General features: G+C 38.1%; 1 protein-coding gene across 4 annotated transcripts in view; it reads left to right on the top strand.

Moving 5' to 3' along the window:
• The window catches only part of NINL (ninein like), a 188,856-nt gene that overhangs the window by 95,815 nt on the left and 70,355 nt on the right, over positions 1-22,686 (top strand). For all 4 annotated transcript variants that reach the window (XM_069075549.1, XM_069075548.1, XM_069075550.1 and 1 more), the window contains 5 exons: positions 972-1,156; positions 3,104-3,256; positions 10,161-10,331; positions 15,589-15,722; positions 17,858-17,998. In XM_069075549.1, coding sequence (XP_068931650.1) covers positions 972-1,156; positions 3,104-3,256; positions 10,161-10,331; positions 15,589-15,722; positions 17,858-17,998 — 784 coding nt within the window. The remainder of the gene's footprint in view (positions 1-971; positions 1,157-3,103; positions 3,257-10,160; positions 10,332-15,588; positions 15,723-17,857; positions 17,999-22,686) is intronic.

The following is a 22,686-nucleotide window of genomic DNA, read 5'->3' as shown; positions in this document are numbered from 1 at the left end:
CCTTCACACATACATCCTAATACACCTGCAGCCCTTGTGTTCTCCTGAGATGAGTACCCTGTGAATAAATTGGGCTCTCAGATCCTGGTGGGCAGAATCAAAGGAAAAAAAGAAATTTTAATAAAAACTTATCTATTTTTAATATATAATTTTTTTTGGTATGTTCATAATGATCTTACCTAGGTGTGCATTTTTTTAGACTTTTTGGGGGGCTTTTTGGAGGGGGAAAGGCAGGGTAGTTGGGGTTAAGTGACTTACCCAAGGTCACACAGCTAGTACGTGTTAAGTGTCTGAGCCTGCATTTGAACTCAGGTCCTCCTGACTCCAGGGCTGGTGCTCTATTCACTATGCCACCTAGCCACCCCTTTTTAAAGACTTTTTTGATTTACTTTTTACATTGCTGTCATTTCCCTATAATCTCAGCAATATAACCTTACATATGTTGTAACAAGGAAGTATAATGAAACAAAATATTGGTGTAGTCTAATAGCAGATGCCTCAGCCTGCTCCTGTGGTACACCACCTTTCTATTGAGAAGAGGAAAACAGGTTTCAGCATCAGTCTGCTGTAATAAGAATTGGTCTCCTTGCATTGATCTAGGTTCTCGTCTTTTTGTGTGTGTGTGTTATTTTCCTTTACATTACTGTGGTTATGTGAACTGTCCTTTTGGTTCTGCTTCCACATCATTCATGCAGGTCTCCCCAAGCTTCTCTGAACTTTTCATATTCATATTCACCTCTTACATTATGATAATATTCCGTAACATTCATACACTGTCATTTTGTTTCACAATTCCCCAGTTAATGGGACTCATTTTGTTTCTGGTTGTTTGCTATCCCCAAAAAAGGGTTGCTCTGAATATTTTGGTAACTCTATGGCTCTCAGTGAGAAAGTTTGTGAAAAAATTTTTCTCACATTTTAAAATTTCTCAGATATTTACCTAAATGTTTTTCTTTCTCTTTGATTTGCAGGCCAAACCTGGAACCCTGAGATATTTGGGAATTCCCCAAAGTCCCCCAATGCTTCCTTAGATGTAACTGAGAACCAGGTCCGAGGAATCTGGGAAGAACTTGGAGTTGGGAGCAGTGGCTATCTAGATGAGGAAGAACTGGCAATAGTTTGTAAGAACATTGGACTGCAAGAACTTGAAAAAGAGGTAAGACAGCCTAAAATCGGCTTCACACCATGAGCTGCAGCATGGCTGGATCCTTGAAGCATTCAAAGTTCTGTTCTGTCTTACAGCTCAGGGTGAGTTCCCAAGTGCAGAGGCCACATAAACCTTGTTTGGACTAAAGGAAGGATGTGTAGGAAGCATAGCTACCTATGACCTGGGGATAGAATTAGTTCTGATAATACTTTTTACCTCCAAGCATATAACATTAATTGCATTATCAGAGGAGGTAAAAAGTATTATTAAAAAGCCTTGTTGCATAGATGCTTATCAACTTCAGATTATAGGATCATAGATTTAGAATTGGGAGAGACCTTATCAGTCATCTATTCAAATATCCTTATGGCACAGTGCAGAGAGCAATGGGCCTGGAGTCAGGAAGACTCATCTTCCTGAGTTCATATCTGACCTCAGACTCTTCCTAGCTGTGTGACCCTGGGCAAGTCAACTTAATCCTATTTGCCTCAGTTTCCTCATCTATAAAAGGAGCTGGAGAACCATTCCAGTATCTTGACCAAGAAAATCCTCTTTGGGATCACAAAGAGTTTGACATATCTAAAAAGTGACTAAATAACAAAGCTTCTTATTTTTAAAGATGACTCAACTGGGGCATTAAGAGATGTATCCAGCATTACACAAGCGGTGTGTTGGCAGAGTTGGCGTTCAAATTAAGGTCCTTCGACTCTAAATGTAGCACTCTTTCCACTGTACCACAATGTAGACGGGTTTTTTTCTCAAGTTTCTCATTTTTAGAATTGTATTTTGGCATATGATTGTGATGGAATACTACTGGGGTATAAGAAATGATCAGCTGGTTGATTTTGGAAAAACATGGAAAGACTTGCACGAAATAATGAAGAGTGAAATGAGCAGAGCCAAGAGAACATTGTATACAGTAACAGCAATATCGTTCTAAGAACCACTTTGAACAACTAAGTCATTTTGAGTATTATAAATACCCAAATCAACTACAAAGAACATAGGAAGATGCTACCCACACCCAGAGAAAGAACTGATATATAGAAATATGTGTAGTATAGTTTTATATATTATACAGATATTTGTGTCTAATGGTGGTATTTTCTTTTTTTTTTTTTAAAGCAATTGGGATTAAGTAACTTGCTCAAGGTTACACGGCCAGTTATTTCTGGGTGTGGTGCTGAGTATCTGAGCCCGGATTTGATCCAGGTCATCCTGACACTGGAGCCAGTGCTCTTACTCGCTGAGTCACCTGGCCGCCCCTAAGCAATTGGGGTTAAGTAACTTGCTCAAGGTTACACGACCAGGTGTTTCTGGGTGGGTGCTAAGTGTCTGAGCCCGGGATTCGATCTCCAGGTCTTCTCAACACTGGAGCCGGTGCTCTTACTCGCTGCGCTACCTGGCCGCCCCAGTGGTGGTGTTTTCTAAGGCAGGGGAGGGAGGGAGGCAAAAAAAATGCACAGTAGAGAAGGAAGCATAGAAAAGGAGGGTAACTTTGAAAATGATGCATGGTATTTATTAAATTTTTTTTAAAAAGCAAATAGTGTGAAATGGAAACTTAGGTTTTATACTGAATCCTCTTTTAATGTACTATGTACTGGAAATGGGTCTTTTTGTCTTTATTTAAGCTCAAAATGGAAAAAAAATTTAAAACAAATTGCTTTTGAGAAATTTTCTAAATAAAAAGGAAGATAAGAATAAAACTTTTAGTTAATAGTAGAACATGCTAATTGATTGTTCCACAAAAATTGCCTGTTATAAAGAGTTTCTAAAAGTTTTGTGTAATGGTAAAAAGTGAGCAGGCCACATTTCAATCTGTGGACATACGTTCCAGTGTTACTAACTCGGTTAGAGGAGAGAGAGGAAAACATAGTCTAGATTTCCTAAAACAATTATGGCTGCAACACACAGAGATCATGTTTCTAATTCTGACTTTCAGTGTCTTTTCTATAGGAACTTGAGGATTTGTTTAACAAACTGGACCAAGATGGTGATGGCAGAGTTAGTTTTAAAGAGTTCCAGCTTGGGGTGTTCAGTCATGGGCCCTGTTCAGTCCCTGGATCTTCCACTCCCATCAAACCTAGCAACCACTGGCCACATCACCAGGTAAATATTACTAGCTAAACTAGAAGGCTTGAATGACAAAAAAGAAAGCTCAAACAAGGACTCTAGCCTTTAGGTGACTGAAAATCCCTTCTTTTAGTAATAGTATGCACATCATAGAACCCATCTGGGAGGCTGGTTGCTGGTGTAAGGATTGTCCTGAAATGCATAGTTTTAAATTTTCAATAAAATCTTTAAGTAAAAAATAGAAAATGGTCACAAAGAACTGATATAATAGAGTTGATAATTCTAAAATTGGAGGGGAACCTCAGAAACATCTAGTTGGACTCCTTTATTTTACCGATGAAGGAGCTGAAGTCCACTTGTAATTTGCCTAAGGTTATACAAGTAGGAAGTGTCCAGAGAGAGATTTGAACCATGGCCTTTTGAATTCAGAGCTCTCTACAGCATTGTTGTAAAACTCAAATAGATAGGGATCTCTGTGCTAGCATATTGACTTAGAAAACCTCAAATTACTATTAACTATGTTGCATTGTATTTTTATTTTGTTAATTATTTCCCAGTTACATTTTAATGTGGTTCAGCTGACTGAGAATTTGACATCTCTATTCTACACTGTATGTGTACTGTTTACCTCCTAGAAGAGAGCTTAAATAAATGTTGATTGATTGATTGATTGATTGATTTCTTATTGAGAACCTAAGTCTGAAATATTTTTTTAGTAGCCTAGGGTTATTATAAATTCAAAGGTGAAAGGGATTCCACAGATCATCTAATGTGGGATTTCTTAAATTGTGTGTGTGTGTGTGTGTGTGTAATGGTCTCCTTTGCCAGTTTGGTAAAACTTATGGATCTCTCCTTAGTGTCAAGTCAAACAAGCATTTATTAAGTACCTGCTATGTACTGGGCATTGTGCTAAATGTTGGGAAATACAAAGAAAGGTAAAAAAAATAATCTCTGTTCTCAGAGAACTTCTGGTCTAATGGGGCAGATAACATACATACAGCTATGTACAAAGAAGATATATACAAGAGAAATTAGAGATAATCACAGAGGGAAGGTACTAGCATTAAGGGGGATCAAGAAAGGTTTCTCATAGAAAATAGGAGATTTTTGCTGGGATTTGAAGGAAGCCAGGAAAGCCAAGAAGCAAAGATGAAGAGGGAGAATATTCCAAGCATGAGAAACACCCAGTGAAAATGCTCAGGGTTGGAAGATAGAATATCTGGTTCAAAGAATAGCAAGAAGTCCAATGCCATAGCATCATAGAGTATATGGAGGAGAGTAAAGTGTAATGATATTGAAAAGATAGGAAAGCTGTCAGGTAATGAAGGGCTTTTACAAAGCCAGAAGATTTTATATTTGATCCTGGAAGTGAAAAGGAGCCACTGGAGTTTGCTGAATGGAGTTGAGTGGATGGGGTCAGACTTGCTCTTTAAGATCAGTTTGATGGCTGGGTAAAGGTTGAATGAGGAGATATTTGAGGTAAGAGGCCAACCAGAAGGTTATTGCAACAATCCAGGCATGAAGTGATGAGGCATTAGTGGCAATGGTAGGAGAGAAAGGGGTTTTTATGAGAGATGTTATGAAGGCAGAACCAACAGGACTTGAGAGCAGATTGGATTTTGGAGGTGAACGCAAGTGATGAGTCACGGATAACACTTAGATTGGTGGGTGACCAGGTGAATATGGGGCCTTAGACGATAATAGAAAATTTAGGAAGAAGGGATGACTTGGGGAAAAGATAATGAGTTCAGTTTGGTGTATGTTAAGTTTAAGATGTCTATGGGATGTCCAATAGGTAAAGTTGTAGATGTGAGACTAAGGTGAGGAGAGAAGTTAAAGTGGATACATGTGTCTGAGAATCATCCACGTGCAGATAATAACTGAATCTCTGGGAGCTGATGAGATCAACAAGCAATAAAGGGAGAAGAGAAGAGTGCACAGGTCAGAGCCTTGGGGGACATTAATGCATGTGACCTAGATGAATATCTAGCAGAGGTGATTGAGGAATGAGAGCTTTCCAGGGTTGTTGACAGTCAAATGACATATTTACAAAGTATCTTGTAAGGCTTAAAGCACTATATGATCATGGTGGCTATTCTTCTTACCCTCTTCCTCTTCCTCCTTATTATTATTACCCTTTGCCTTGAAACTGCTCTAACTTGGTAGGGCTTGCCAGTGCTTGTACTTCACTGACCCCCATTCAGAGACCAGGGTTAAAGGTTAAACCTGTCTCCCAGGGGTTATACAAAGAAGGCTTTCATGGAGGAAAAAAATAATTTTACAGTGACTTGTTTATCATGAAATTTTTCTTCATACTGGAGCACTGATATTGTCCTACTCTAGCCTCATCCCCTGTCTTCCTTCCAGTTCTATAAGAAATGGAGGCCATGGAAAATTTTCATAAGTGGGAGTTTTTTGAATGTTCCAAATCCCATGATTGTATTTTGTGGTGGGTACAGGAGTGAAGCTATTACCATATTTTTCCTTTTGTTAGGCAGTGGGTCTATTTGAGAACTGAAAATTCAGATCAGCCAGAGTGCAAGAAAAGAAAAACAAACTAACTAACCCACCAGCTTTGGTTTTTCTGAACTGCTTCTCTCATCCCCCTCTTCCTTTAGAAATCCTTTTTCTAAAGAAAGACTGCTGGATAGGGGAAAGGGGAGGAATATATTTAGAAGTGAAAAACAAAGGCATTGGTTTTTTTAAAAATAGCTTCATTTCTCACTGGCAATGAAGAATGGTGCTAGAAATGTTTTTCTTTGTGTGTGTATGTATGTCTCTATTATACATCATGATTTCAGTAGTATGGGAGTTCCTCCCTATGGAGTATTTCTTTCACCTAGATCACAAGCCCTATCATACAGACTTAGCAGGTAATTTCATGACTAAAAAATTTGTCATCTTGTACCCAACTTTTTGGTGCTAAACTTTGCTGAGCTTAGCCAGACTGGTCCTCAGACAAGAGCCAAAGTTATCTTTGAAGCCTTTTGTCCTTGGTAGGGCTTGCAGGAATTAATTCTTTAATGGCAAAATGAAATAATTCTTTGTGTATTTATATTTGTGTATATGCATCATATGTTTGTAAAATAGGGCCTTTGTATGCTAGGAGAACTACCAAGGGAAGATAATTTCTTTTGGATGGTTGTGTTAGGGGGGAATGTTTCATATATTCTCTTTTCATTGCTTTGGAAAAAATCTTAGAGGAATTTTTAAACAGGGTTAAGCACCAAAGATGATGAACATAGCTTCTCAGGGAAATCACTTAGTTTTAAGACAGCCCTCTTCCTCAGCTCATAAGGAAGCAGGTTAAAATCTCATTTCTCTTTCGAACATGGATATATGCTCAGGCAGGGAGTACTTTTTGAAGTCCTTGGGAGCTCTAGTCCTGCAGAGGCAGCAATCTAGAGGTCACACTGAGAAACTTGAACCTATTCCAAATAAAGCTTCTTGGGTAGGAAAGAAAGGAATAGAGTGAGCTGTGTCAGTTCTGATTAGAAACCAAGCAAGAGAGTATTTCTGAGTGTTGTTGTACTATAATGGATAAAAAATAATAGCTAGAATTATATAGTACCCACTATTGCCAGTAGGTCATCAAATCAATCAATACTTAAAGAAATGCAATCTATTTACTGGAATGTCAAAAACTGAAGCTAAAGCTTAAATACTTTGGTCACATAATGAGAAGATGGGACTCATTAGAAAAGACCCTGATGTTGGGAAGGATTGAAGGCAAAAAGAGAGCACTTAGTATGTGCCAGATACTGTGTAAGTACTTAAAATAGAAAGATAGGTCAAAAAAGCCCCTGCCCTCCGGGAGCTCATAATCAAATAAAGGAGACAACATGTTAACAATTATGTACAGACAAGATACATATGCAGGATAAAATGTAAATGATCTCAGAGAGAAGACTGGGAAATTATGAGGAATGGGAAAGTCTTCTTGCAGAAGGTGGGATTTTAACTCAGACTTGAAGAAGCCAGGGAAGCTAAGCCATAGAGATAATGAGGGAGACTATTTTAAGCATGGGGGACAGCCAGTGAAAATGTGCAGAGACTGAAGATGGCATGTGTGAGTCACAAAAGTTGGGCCAATGTCACTAACTTGTAGGGTATGTGGATGTGAGTAAGTTATAAGAAGCCTGGGTAGATAGGAAGGGGCTGGGTTTAAAAGAGCTGTAGATGCCAAACAGAGGATTTTATATTTGATCCTGGAGGGGATAGGGAACTATTGAAGTTTATTGAATGGAATGGGGTAGGGAATGACATGGTCATATTTGTTCTTAGGAAAATGAATTTGACAGCTAAGTGAAGCATGAACAGGAGTGGAGAAATACAAGGCAGTGAGGCTGAGCAGAATGCTATGGCAATGGTCCAGGCATGAGATGATGAGGACTTGTGATAGAATAATGACAATGTCAAGAGAGAAGGGGTGTATATGAGATATATTATGAATTTAGAAACAATAGTGGTTGACAACGTATTGAGTATGGGGGAGTAAAAGAAATCAGAGAGTTGAGGATGATACCCAGCTTCCTGGGTGACTGGGAGAATAGTGGTGTCTTTGACATCAATGGGGGAGTTAGGAAGAGGGGATGATTTTGGAGGAAAGATCATGAGTTCTGTTTTGGACAAGATTAGTTTAAGGTACCTATGAGGCATCTAGATTGAGATGTCCAATGGGGAGTTGGAAATATGAGAGCTAGATAAGTGTGTCTGAGGACCATCTATATAGATATGATCATTGAACCCATGACATTTGATGAGAACACCAAGTGTGATAGTACAGAAGAAGAGAAGAGGGCCTGGGGAAGAGCCTTGGGGGACACCCACAGTTAGTGAGCATGACCTAGAAGAAGATCTAGCAAAGGAGACTCCAAAGGCAGGGTCAGACAGGTAGTAGGAGATACAGGAGCAAACTGTATCATGAAAACCCAGAGAGAAGAAAGACAATGCAGAAGAGGGTGATGTCAGAGGCTATAGAGAGGTCCAGAAGAATGAAGACGGACCAAAGGCCATTGGAGTTGGCATCTGTAAAATCTGTTGTTGTTTTTTTTAATGTTTTTGTCTAATAAATGTTTTAAGTGTGTTCATTTTGTGCAAGCCCCTGTACTAAGTGTTGTAGGGGTGCAATAAGATCCCTGGACCTTTTCCTCCAGGAATCTACAATCTCATAGGAGGGATAGAGGGCAGCTAGGTGGGGCAGTGGATAGAGTACCAGCCCTGGAGTCAGGAGGACCTGAGTTCAAATCTAACCTCAGATATTTACTAGCTGAGTGACCCTGGGCAAGTTATCTAACCCTTTTTGCCTCAATTTCTCATCTGTAAAATGAACTGGAGAAGGAAATGGCAATTCACTCCATATCTTTTGTCAAGAAAACCCCAAAGAGGTCATAAAAAATCAGAGATGACTAATGAGCTAAGTAACAACAAAAAGGAGGGATAGAACAAGTACCTAAAGTAACTTCCAAAATAGATTAGTATGTGATGAGTGAGGCCAGGCAGTATGGTGGGACAGAGCCCTTGACTTGGAGTCAAGAGATAACTTGGAATCTCACCTCTAATACTTAATAGCTTTGTGGCCATGAGCAAATTTTTTACCTTCTCTGACCCTCAGTTTCCTCATCTATTAAATGGGGATAATAATGTCTAGCATACTGACTTCACAGTGTCATTATCTGTATCCAGTGAGGCATTGTGGATTATATGTTTTGCAAGCCTTTAGTGTTCTATATTATTGTTAAAAGCTTGATGTGATAAAATCAAATCAAAAAATAATGAGCAATAAATACGACTAGCACAGACTCAAAGAAGGAGGCATATATGATAACCAACTTAGAGTGACTTAGGCCAGAGATTAAAACCTGAGGTGACCTTGGCATCTAGATGTGCTGAAATGTCCACTTTGAAGCTCCTGCCATTTATGAGGGACAGTGGAGCTGCTGAAGATGCCAGAGAAATTTAACAGGACTAAGGGCTATTGGTGGACATTTTTCTCATGTGCATCACATTTATCTTATTTATATACATGGTGTCCCAAAAGTCTTAGTACAGTATTTAAGCAAAAACATTACACTAACACTTTTGGGACACCCTACATAGAGAGCATCATTTAGAAGTTGTTGCAGCATGTTGCTTTTATGGCCAGCTAGGTGGCTTAGGGAATAGAGCACCAGGCCTGGAATCAGGAAGAACTGAGTTCAATTCCGGCCTGAGATACTTACTAATTGTGTGACCCTGGTCAAGTCACTTTACCCTGTTTGCTTCAATGTCCTCATCTATAAAATGAGTTGAAGAAGGAAATGGCAAACCACTCTAATATCTTTGCCAAGAAAACCATAAATGAACTCATGAAGAGTTGGACAGGACCCAAAAATAACATTACTTTTGTGAAACGGCCTTATGTTGATAGATATGTACACACAAACATATACATATGAAAATGGTGTTGTTCTATCATAGCATAGATATACACATATGAAAATGTGTTTGTGTACACATGTGTGTGTACATGTGTGATTATGTGTGTAGTTATGGGTGTATGTATATATGTATGCCAGGTAGGTGGCAAAGTAGACAGAGAATTGGTCCTGGAGTCAGGAAATTGAAATCCAGCCTCAGATATTTAATAGCTTTATGAACCTGAGCATTTTTTTTTTTTTACCATATTTACCTCAGTTTCCTCAACTGTAAAATGAGGATAATAATACTACTTAGTTTTACGGTTATTTTGAGGATAAAATGAGATAATATTTATAAAGTACTTGGCACAGTACCTGACATAGGATTTTATAAATGATAGTTGTTGTGATTATCACTGTTGTTACTATTATGTATGTTTTATATATATATATATATATATATAGAGAGAGAGAGAGAGAGAGAGAGAGAGAGAGAGAGAGATGGTATGTATACAGACGTTTTTATTTTTACCAATCTGCAGGTCTATGAGGAGAATGGTTGTAGAACCTCCACCACATCATCCCTTCTGTCCATTTGCATGGATGTGCGCCTCTTCTCCAGCATTGATGATGGCACTGGGTTTGCTGTTCCTGAACAAGTCATAGCCCTTTGGGCACAAGAAGGCATAAAGAATGGCAAGGAGATCTTGCAGGTTTGGCACAGATCATTTGGTGCTTTAGTGAAGTACCTTTCTTTTTTTTTTTTTTTTTAAGCAATTGGGGTTAAGTAACTTGGTCAAGGTTACATGTCCAGTTATTTCTGGGTGTGGTGCTAAGTATCTGAGCCCGGATTTGATCCCCAGGTCATCCCAATACTGGGGCTGGTGGTCTTACTCACTGTGCCACCTGGCCTCCTCTAAGCAGTTGGGGTTAAGTAACTTGCTCAAGGTTACATGGCCAGGTGTTTCTGGGTGGGTGCTAAGTGTCTGAGCCCTGATGGGATGCAAGTACCTTTCTTAAAAGGGTTGGGAGCCAGAATTACCATGGAAGCCACCATCCACAGTTAGAGAAGCATAAGATTTAGAAAAGAAAAAACAAACAAACCAGGGAACCAAATAGAATAGAATTTTGCTTTCAGGAGATTATAGATAGGATATGTACATATGTCCTTTCCTATTTTGTTGTGATAGAAAATCCTTAGCAGAGAAGGTTGGTTTGAAACACTCTTGTTTTCATTTCAAGATTTAAAATACAAGGATCATAGAAGTCAGAAGGGATGACACCTCTGACTATGGATTTATTAAAGAGGTTAACTGTGCTGATATGTCGGAAGAAAACACATGCACAGACTCATATTTGCACTTAAAGTAGCCAGCATTTATATAATGCTTTAAGGTTTGCAGATCACTTTACAAATATTGTTTCATTTGATCTTCACAGTAACCCTGAGAATAGGTGCTACTATTATCCCCATTTTACAGATAAAGGAATTGAGGCAGACCGGGGTTAAGCCACTTGTTCCTGTTTACATAGCTAGTAAGTGCCTGGGGTTGAATTTGAACTCAGGTCTTTCTGACTACAGACTCCAGGTCCAGAATTGTTTTCACTGCTCCACCTAGATGCCAGATTTAGTAGTTAAATCCCTTCTTTGTTCTCAACAAACAAAAATGTTTAAAACATTTTATTTTTGTGCATGCCAGTCCAATTATGTTTAGTTCAATAAACATTTAAGTGCCTACTAAGTGTCAGTCACTGTGCTAAGCCCTACAAAAAGAGGAAAAAGATAGTCCGTGCCTTCAAGGAGCTTATGAGGGAGACAACATGCAAAGAAAGATATACAAAGCAAATGATACAAGATAATAGGAAATAAATGAAGAAGGAAGGCACTAGGATTAAAAGGGGCTGGGGAAGGCTTCCTATAAAATCCTATGGGGTTTTAGTTGGGACTTAAAGGAAGCCAAAGGGGTCTTAAAGGAAGAAGAGTTGGAGAAGAGGAGGGAGAGCATTCCAGGCATGGGGGACAGCCAGAGAAAATGCCCTGAGCCAATAGATGGAGTGTGTTGTTGACTGGAGTCAATGGTTTGAAGAATAAATAAGGTGTAAAAAAACTGGAAAGCTTTAGGGGACTAGGTTACAAAAGGCTTTGAATTACAAACAGAGCATTTTTATTTGCTCCTGGAGGCAATAGGAGGCCACTCGAAAGTTTATTGAGTAGAGGAGGTGACATAGTCAGAACCACACTATAGGAAAATTACTTAGGTGGCTGTATGGAGGATGGACTGGACTGGGCAGAGACTTGAGGCAGGCAGATTCACCAGCAGGTAAATCTAGTGATCAAAGTGTGGGATGATAAAGGCTGGACCAGGGGGGTGGCAGTGTCAGAGAAGAAAAGGGGGAGTATTCAAGAGATGTGGTAAAGGTGAAGTCGACAAGCCTTAGCAACAGCTTGGCTATGAGGGGTGAGAGATAGTGAGGAATCTGGGATAACTCCTAAGTGTGAGCCACAGGGACTGGGAGGATGGTGTTATTCTCTATAGTAATAGGGAAGGTAGAAGGGGGTAGGGTTTAGGTAGCAAGAGAATGAGTTCATTTTTACACATAGTGAGTTTAAGATGTCATCCAGGGGCAGCTAGGTGGTGCAGTGAATAGAGCACCGCCCCTGGAGGCAGGAGGACCTGAGTTCAAATACAGCCTAAGACACTTTATGCTTACAAGCTGTGTGACCTTGGGCAAGTCACTTAACCCCAATTGCCCTTCCTTTCCCCCCTCCAAAAAAGACCAAAAAAAAATGTCATCCAGTATGAGATGTCTGAAAGGCCATTGGAGCCCAGATCGCTGACTCCAAACTCTGTTTTCTCCATTACGCTGCTGCCTCCTTTTTTGCCACTCAGACGGGAGGGAGAGAATTCCTTTTTTCCTTCCTTCCTTCCTTCCTTCCTTCCTTCCTTCCTTCCTTCCTTCCTTCCTTCCTTCCTTCCTTCCTTCCTTCCTTCCTTCCTTCCTTCCTTCCTGCCTTCCTTCCTGCCTTCCTTCCTGCCTTCCTTCTTTCCTTCCTTCCTCTTTACCTTTCTGCATGCCTTCCCTCCTGCCTTCCTTTCCAGTTGGCCCAGTGTTCTTATTGATCTTCTCATTCTCCCCATGGTGATGCTCTCTTGAAAGGGTCCTGGCACTTAACCCCAATTGCCCTCCAAAAAGCAACCACCCCCCCTCCCTCCCCCCAAAAAAGGGAAGGGGCCTAGAATCAGTGCCTGTAAGGTTCTTCTTCTAGAGGAGGAGGCTTAAGATCTTGCTCTTTCAGAGTGCCTGTAAACCAACTTGATTTTGTTTGGCTAGTTAGAAGCCACTGTCATTTTTGATAACTGTTCCTGAGGAGATTTTACCCTGCTGAGACATGTTCCCCTGGCTGCTCCTTGGTAATGCACAAAGCTTTGTCATTGTCAAAAAGTCAGCACTTGCATAATCATAACTTGTGTTATAATTATTATTCTAACAGCTGACACTGTGCTTCCCCTCTTCTCAAAGAGCTCAAATGGCCCTGCACATAAGAACGTTTTTTTCCCTTGCAGCATTCAGGGGAGGTTGGGAGATAGCAGGTCATTTATCTTCTGATAGAACCAATGAGGAAATGGGGGCTTGAATGATATCCCATTTGTCCTGGAGTGTCCTATTGCCTGTGACTTGAATTGTGTGTAGCCTTTAGCATATTTGATGAAGGTGGAGGAAAGTCCATAGGTGTGAAGACATTCCTATGTTGTTACATTTTTTTTTTAAAGCAATTGGGGTTAAGTAACTTGCTCAAGGTTACACGGCCAGGTGTTTCTGGGTGGGTGCTAAGTGTCTGAGCCTGGGATTCGATCTCCAGGTCGTCCTGACACGGGCCGGTGCTCTTACTCGCTGTGCTACCTGGCCGCCCCTGTTGTTATATTTTTAATGGACTTATAAGTTTTGCTGATTTTTTTTTCTTTTTCCCCATTTAAAAATTTTGTTAGATGGTTCTCTGGAGTAAGAAAGGGAGGGATAAAGAGGGGAAATTAAGCAATGTCAAAACAAAAGATGTCAGTTAAAAAGAAAAAAAAACCTGTTTGTTAAAACTTACAGATCTTTGAGATGGAGCAAGTACAGAATTTGAGGTCCTCACCATGTTGACATAGGTGCCAGGCAGGATGCTAGGGCAAAAATGAAACCAAGGGTTGGACTAGGTAGTATGTAAAATCCTTTCTAACTCTAAGATTCCATGTGGGAGGGAAGTATGAGATAGTGTAAAGGATCCATGTCAGAAGACACAGATTCTAATACTGACTCGGTCATTATCTGTGTGACCTTGGGCAAATCTTTGCCCCTCTGAGGACCTCAGTGTCATCATCTTTAAAATTAGGGGATCAGGCTACACGTCTTTCATTCTAGCTCTAACCCAATAAGTTTATCAAATGATCACAAGTCATGCTAAGAGCCAAGATCCAGGAATTATTCACAGCATAGAGGCACATTTTCTATAGCATAAGAGATGATTTTTTTCTTTCCACAACATATGACTTCCCATATCATTTGAAGGAGAGACCACTTATATAAAATGGCCTGGGGGCAGCTAGGTGACACAGTGAATAGAGCACCAGCCCTGGAATCAGGAAGACCTAAGTTCAAATTTGGCTTTGGATGCTTGACACACTTACTTTGAGCAAGTTACTTAACCCCAATTGCCCTCCAAAAAGCAAAAAATAAAATAAAGTGCCCTGCATGCTATTCTGTCCTGAGTAAAGCCCAAGGGCCACATGTAGCCCACACTACTCCCAAGGGTGGCCTGAACCAGATCAAAATGTCACAAAATTAACCAAATAAATAAAAATTCAGTAAAATATAGACAGTATTACATTTTGAAACTAAGTCTGTATGTGGCCTGCAGAGATCCTTATATATGTATGTGACCCCCCATTTCTATTTGAGTTTGACAGCACTGGGATAGTATGGGAAGACCAAAGTTCATATTGCTCTTCCAGACACAAGCTGTATGACCGCAGGCTTAACTTTGCTCAACCTCTGTTTCCATATCTGCAAATGTACATGATATTAATACCTGTAATACATATAGTCTGTGCCTCATAGGGTCATAGCAGGCTCCAGTGCAGTGATATGTGTGAAGTGCTTTGCAAACTTTAAATGTTACTATCTAAATGTCAGTTACTATGCTAGTTAGCTTGCTAGATGGGATGTTATACAGAGAGGGTGTCCCCAAAGCCAAAGCTTATTAAAGCTTATAACTACATTAAGATTTTTGGGATGCCCTGTATATATAAACATACATATGTATACACACACAAACATACATATATACATATACATGTATATATAACTCACATATATAGATACATGTAAGTGCATCTATATGTGTATATGTATGCACACACATAGAATATATGGAAATATACATATATGTATATATACACAGACATGTGTATATATTTATACGTGTGTGTATATACACACACATAAAATATATATATATATATATATATACTCGCACATATAGAGAGAGAGAGAAAGAGAGAGAATACACATATATAGGAGATATATATGTATTTTAAATTTTTTTCCTATGTGTGTAAATCCCTCTCTCTATCTATCTATATCAGGCTTCCTTAAACTTTCAGTTAAAATCCCACCTTCTGCAAAAAGCCTTTACTTATCCATCTTTATCTTAATTCCTTCCCTTTGAGATGACATCTTCATTTCTTGTATGTATCTTGTTTGTACATGGTTATTTGCATGTTGTCTCCTCCTAAGACTGAGCTCTTTGAGGCAACAGCTGTTTTTTTTACTTTCTTTGTCTCTGCAGCACTTAGCACATTTCTGGGCACATAATAAGTACTTTTAAATTTGACTTATTCTTATTAAAATTTCCAGTAAATGCTGTTGATTATTGTTAGCAAAAGGCTCATCTGCCAATGACTGCAGTGGGATTTTTACTATTTCTAGAACCTTGACTTCAACATGGAAGATAAGGTGAACCTTTTGGAACTGACATGGGCCTTTGACAATGAGCTGATGACTGGTAGTGGAATTCAGCAGGCAGCCTTGGCTTCCTACAGACATGAACTCTGCTATCTACAGTAAGAACCTTCTGTTTGTATATATTGGTTAGAGACTTGTGATGGATTCTGGGTATCTATGTGTTAGCTAGCTTTATTGAAAATTTCAAACACATGGGATGTGATATATATTGGAGGAAGTGTTGGACCAGTGGCCATGTCTATGGAGAATCTCCAGGTTGTCAGGGAAGAACAGCTAACCTTGGGAGCACCCTGTGTTATAGAATCCCTTCTTTTATCATTTAATCAATGAACATTTATTAAATGCCTACTGTGAAGTTAGATTATGAACTTACCTTGAATTTAGCCTTTGGAGGAGGAATAATACAAAATTTAAATAAGATGCCATTCTAGCATTCAAGGATCATATAGTCTAACTACTCCAGTAAGATGCCAAATAACTAAAATGCACAGTATACTTGAGAAACTTCTCAGAGAGTTACAAAACAAAATGTTGGGTGAAATCTGAGGTAAAGGTTGTTACCAATCAGGGAATTGGGGAAGGTCTCCTGGTGTAGGCAGCATTTGAGGTAGATAGGCAGTCAAGAGGTGAAGAGAGAAAGACAGAACAAAGGGGAAAGGACTGACTAGTGTCCAGATACCTAGGAAATTATTCAAGTTCCCACCAAAGAATAGGCAACACTGAAAGTGGCCAATGTGCAGAACCTTTTCTTTTATCTACCTTTATTTCTAAGTCTACGTATGGAAGGAGAAAAAATAAACAACGAAGAAAATGAAGACTAAAGTTTCCTTGCAGTACATGTTTCTCAACCTGAGCAACTTATGACTTGTAAAACTTGAAAACTGACTCATTACCCTTTTCAGGTTTTCATTTTCACGTGATTAGAGTGATCCTGACCCTAGCCTTGCCAACTGAGGTGTTCTGAAATCTTTTTGAAAAGGGACAGCAAACAATAAACTCTAAATTTATGACTATTTAAATAGTTATTCAGTGTCTAATTGAACAAAATAATATCAAGATTAAAAAAGGAAGATAGAAATATATTTTATTATTTTGAAATTTGATTTTGCTAATCAAGATTGAAAATAGTCCAATAAATCAAGAAAGTTTAAAAAATCGATCTGATTTTCTCAGTGGTGTTGGGTCCTGGACACCAAAAGGAAAGCAGAAAACATTTCCCAACCTCTTACACAGTCTCAAAATAAGAGTTTTGACAGGGACAATATGTCAATTACATTATGATCCCATTTTAATCAAATTCTATTTGAGATTTAGCTATTTATAGATTCTCTTTGTTTGCCAAGAAGATAAGTGGAATGATTATTTTTATATATTTATTGATTGATGCTTTTAAAATTATAGGAATTATTGCAAATAGCACATTCTGTTCCCCAGGCAGTAAACAGGAAATAACATTAATAGAAAATTAACTCACTTTTCTTAAGTTTAATACTTCCAGATAAAATAACAAAAATTGTATTACATTAAGATGATAAAATCCAGATGAAAACTGGAACCAATTAACATACAATTTGAGGAATGTGTAAATAATTGAACATATAGTTTTACATATAATCCAATCTAGTGTTGCTTATTTGTTCAAAACACATTTTTTAAGCACCTACTTTATGCATAACACCATACAATATGATCTGGGAAAATAAAATAAAAGTCACAATCACTTCCCTTTAAAGAGTTTCAGTCTAGTTGGAACTGAGCAATTTTAGAGAGCTTTGCTAGCTGAATTTTAAAAAGAACTGAACTTACTTTTATTTTTTAATTCTATGGAGTATAATCAGCATGTTTTCCAAGTGGCAAGAGATTTGATGATAGGGAGAATTCTCCTTTTGGAACCCACTGACTTTATCAGTGAGCCTTAAAAGTTGTATTGAAACAAGGCTAGACCAAGGCCTCAGCAGTGATGCAGAGAGACCAGAAGACTAGATAATCCCAGAGAGTGCTGACCTGTTCCATTCACCTTTGGCCTACTTGACTGAGTTTGCAGCCATGTACATCCAACAGCAGCACTGCCTCCCAGTACCTATAAAGGACAGGAACAGACACTTTCTCCTTTTCCATCCTGCCGTTACCAAATTGCAAGTTCTTCTTTTATTTTAATCTCTCCATGTAAGAGCAAATGAGACTGTTAGTGTTGTGATTTGAACTCAATAATGTCTCCTTCCTCTCTGCACAGAGGGCAAGCTGAGCAGACAGTGAAAGAAAGAGACAAACTGAGGCATGATTTGGAGAAATTGGAAAAACGGAACTTGGAGTTTGTCAAAGAGATGGATGACTGTCACATTGCCATGGAGCACCTCAATGAAAGCAAAATCAAGTATGTGAAGCCAATTTCTTGGGGTTAGGTTGACCTGGATGTTAATCCCTATATTCCTATATTCATATACATTACGCTTATGTCCAGAGGGTCCTTCCTGTACACCAGATGTGTCAAACTCACTTCCCAGCAGTGCAAAACTCCTAAGTGAGGCTGAACCAGATTAAAATGTAATTGGGAAATGTTTGACAAAATAAATAAAATAAGATACAAAATAGACAATGTTAATTTATGGTTTTCTAAGTCAATATGCTGCCCACAGGGTTTCTGTTTGAGTTGACGTCACTGAAGCACTGAATCTGAAGGTAAGAAGACCTGAATTCAAATCCAACCTCAGATACGTACTAGCTGTGTGATGCTGGGCAAATCACTTAATGACTCCCTGTCTCAGTTTCCCCATCTGTAAAATGGGGATAATAGTACCAGTTGTCTCAGGGTTGTGAAGATCAAATGAAATAACTTATAAAGTGCTTTATGAATCTTAAAGTGCTATATAAATACTCTTATTGTTGTTATTTTTTCTTCTTTTTAGCTGAGGTTGCTTGGAAATAGCGTTGATAATACAGCTAGGTATAGTGAAGAGAATGCTGAACTTAGAGTTAGGAAGACCTGAGTTTGAATCTTGCCTCAGACACTTAAATATGTGATCCTAGGCAAGTCCTGTAACCTCTTTTGGCCTCAGTTTTGTCATCTGTAAAATGAGTACAATAGTTATCTCCCAGGGATGTTGTGAGAAAAAAATTTAAAAAAACAAAAAATGATTCATAAACCTTAAAGTTTTCTATAAATAAGTGCTAACTCTTATCTTAGTTATCATTAATATGCTTAGCTCACCTGAAACCTAGAAAATATCCATTTGGATGTGTAAATTAGACTTATAGTCTACCCACCATTTCTTTTTTTAAAAAAAATCTGTGCATCTCAAATTAATTTCAACCAGTGTTTTTTTAGCACCTGCTTATGTGCTAGAGTCTAAGGATACAGAGACAAAAATAAAAGTTCTTATTCTCAAGGAGCTTTCATTCAACTGAGAACACACTATGGGTGCACAAATAATAGAAAAATAATTGAGGTATGAGAGAACACTGACAACTGGGGAAGGGAAAGGACCAGGGAAGGCTTTATAGAAGATGTGATACCTGAATTGAGTGTCTAAAGAAAGAGACGGGTTTCAAGAGGCAGAAATGGGTATAGCATTGCAGGTAAGAGGGTATGGCTTATGTGAATATACACAGAGACAATAGAGTATCAAGGTCAAAAACAGCTAGTTCTGTTTGGCTAGAATATAGAGTTAATGAAAGGGCTAGAAAATAGGGCTAGAAAAGGTAGGGGAGAGGGGGGATTCTGGAGTACCTTAAATGCTAGATTAAGGAGTTTACATTTTACACAAGAGACAGTGGACAAGCACTTTTGGTCAGGAGAAATCTTATGGTAAGAACTAAGTGTGATTATTTTGATAGCTTTGAGGAAGCTGAAATAGTGAGGAGAGAAACTGGAAGTAGGAAACTAATTAGGAGCTTTAGCCTGCCAAGAGAGGTCATAAGATCTTAGCTAGGGTAGTAGCTGTGTGAGAACTAAAAGGGTGAAGAGGGAGAGAAGAGAGTGTTGTCATGGAGGTAGAATTGGTTAAGACCTGGTAATTGATTGGACTGGACGTGGGAGATGGTAGAGGGGAAAGAGCAGAAGATGACTGAGAGGATATAAAACCTAGGTGATACAGTTGCCAATTTAAGGACAGTATGTATGGGCTTCAAACCCTCATAAATCTTGGAATGTGGGCTGAAACTATTTGAATCTGTGAGCAGACTTGCATTTGATGAAGTTGGTCTTGCATCTTTTATTATTACTAGTCAGAGGCAGAGGTGGGGCTTCCCTCTTTGCCACCCATTTGTCCTTTTTGGGTGAGGAAAACAGAAGTTTTAGAAAGAAAGAAAACTTGCTAAGCAAGGCATTCACTGTATGATGCTTATAGCTGAGGAGGTGTTGGGTTGCTAGCTCTGTCACTGTCTTCCAACTCTGTGTAATGTTTCCTGAGAAAATCCACTAAGTTCCACTCTCAAAAGTACTGCCTTGATTTGAAAACATTTATGAATAATAGAGTTTCAAGCAATTTGAAAGGATATTTCTCCTTATTTCATTATTACTCTTATTGGTAGCAGCATGGTGTGGTGGTTATGTGATGATACCTGGCATTTTTATAGTTCTTTAAGATTGGTAAAGTACTTTATATACAAATTCTAATTTGATTCTAATAACAAATAACAGCATTATGACAACAACAATAATAACAGCTAACACATATACAATGTTTTATGATCTGTATGCATTATGTCTCATTTGAGCCTCACAGCAACCCTGGGAGTTAAATAGTAAAGTATTATTATCCCTGTTTATAGATGAGGAAACTGATTCTCAGAGACATTAAATGACTTGTCCCTGGTTTCACAGCCCTAGACTTGGAATCAAAAGACCAGGATTTCAGTCTCTGCTCTGTTGTTTACTGTTTGCACAGCTTTGGCTAAGTCATTTAAATTCTCTGGTTCTCAGTCACCTCATATGTAAAAACAGATAATAATTGTCATACTTGGACTACTTAGCTCACAGAGTTGTCATGAGAATCATTGGATAATAACTTTGTCTAATTCCTCCTCCCTCATTTTGTACATGAGAAATTGAGGCACTAACTATTTAAGTGACTTGCCTAGGGTCACATAGGCAATATCATAAGTGTCAGAGTTAAGATTTGAACCTATCTCCTTTGACTCCAAAGCCAGTGCTCATTCCATTGAACCAATTAATGTAACCATAAAGTACTATGTAAATGCCAGCTATTATTATTATCATTGTCTTCTTTGTTGTTTTGGGAATTAATATTATATTACTAATGAGATAATTAAATATTATATTAATATTTATGCAACATGAACATTAATTATAAATATTAAAATATAATTATAATATTATGATGTATATAATAATATTAATAATTCTATTAATGAAATAATTAGATATTATACCCATAATGAGATAATTAAATGAATAGTGAGATGATTAAATTATATTAATAATATTAATACACTTGATTTTCCTTTGTCGTCCTGGGAGGAGGAGGAGGAGAGAAGCATGAGAGGAGAGTCAAAGATAAAACAATATGTGTCAGTGTTGGAGAATTCTGTGACATGAATTTCAATAGACAGCCCTGAGTGAGGGTTGGACAGGACATATTGGAACCTGGCTGTTTGTGATTTTCTTGAAGGCAGTGTGTTCCCACACCAATACCAGCACACAGACATTGACTTTTTTAGAACATTGGTTAAGTGATGGAAAGAAGCTGCATTGGCTGTAACCCAAAAAGCCATTAGCCCAAAGATAATGGGGATTCCAACTTGAGCAGGGCATCTGGAAGGGCAGCAAGTAGGGTTTCATAGAATTGAACTGTCTGGGATGAGAGAGATACTAGGTATGAGCTTAGACAAATAACAACCTTCTGCAGGAAGTCTTTTCTAACCCCTCTTTTTTCCCTCTTTTTTTTGTGAGGCAGTCGGGGTTAAGTGACTTGCCCAGGGCCGCACAGCTAGTGTCAGGTGTCTAAAGCCAGATTTGAACTTAGGTCCTACTGACTTCAGAGCCAGTGCTCTATCCACTGCACCACCTAGTTGTCCCCTCTAACCCCTGTGCCTTTCCTCCTCTAATTATTTCCTATTTATCCCCTATGTAGTTTGCTTTGTGTATATTTGTTTGCGTGTCCTCTCTCCCATTAGTAGGGCCTATCTTTTGCCTCTTTTTGTATACCTACCACTCAGCACCAGGCCTGGTATATAGTAGGGATTTAATAAATGTTGATTGATTGATAATTCCCTCATGTGTAAAATGAAGAAATAATACTGGATGGTTCCTTCTTGTGCCAGTCTTTTAAGATTCTGTTACTCCTAAGGCCAGGAATGGAATATATCAAACATAGAGGAAGAAATCTGTTTGTTCATTTTTAAATGTTCTTATAGTAGAAAGAGCACTGTCTTTGGCATGATCGGATTTGTTTTGAAATCCCATTCTGCTACATAAGACCTCAGTGACTTAAACCTTTCTGGACTTCAGTTTTTTTCAACTCTAAAATGAAGGGATTGGACTAGATGAACCTTAAGATTCCTTCCAGCTTAAAATAATATGATCTATTTATTATCTTAATTAATATTATTAGTTACTAATAATTATCCACACAACTTTATGATTTATTATATTTAATAAAGTTTCTTTCATTTAACAATAAAAATGAAAATTAATAATAAAACAATTATTAAACCTTAAGGTTCCTTTCAGCTTAAAATGATATGATCCTATTTAATTATTATCTTAATCATTATTAATAATAAGCAATGAACTAAGCTTATTTATCATAGTTAATAAAAATTCTTTTATTTAATAATTATATTATTAAATATTAAATAAAGTAAAAATAAAAATTTAATAATAATAAAAACGAATTCAGCTTCCTTTCAGTTTAAAATAATACAGTCCTATTTAATTATGATTCTAATTAATTTTTATGAACTACTAAGTCTTCACAGAGTAACACAAAGGTTTTAGCTAACAGAGCTTTTAGCTGCTTGTTGTGTGCAGGATACTTTGCTGTGGGCCCTGAGGTAAATATAAAGTTTATATTAGATGTAAGCCCTGTCTTTATGGAGTAT

The sequence above is a fragment of the Petaurus breviceps genome, unplaced genomic scaffold (genome assembly GCF_028583685.1).
Source record: "Petaurus breviceps papuanus isolate PSGF00001 unplaced genomic scaffold, PetGlider_PUasm1.0 90919, whole genome shotgun sequence".
Taxonomy (NCBI): Eukaryota; Metazoa; Chordata; class Mammalia; order Diprotodontia; family Petauridae; genus Petaurus; species Petaurus breviceps.
The sequence above is the reverse complement of the archived record's forward strand: the minus strand, read 5'-3'. Positions and strand labels throughout refer to the sequence as shown.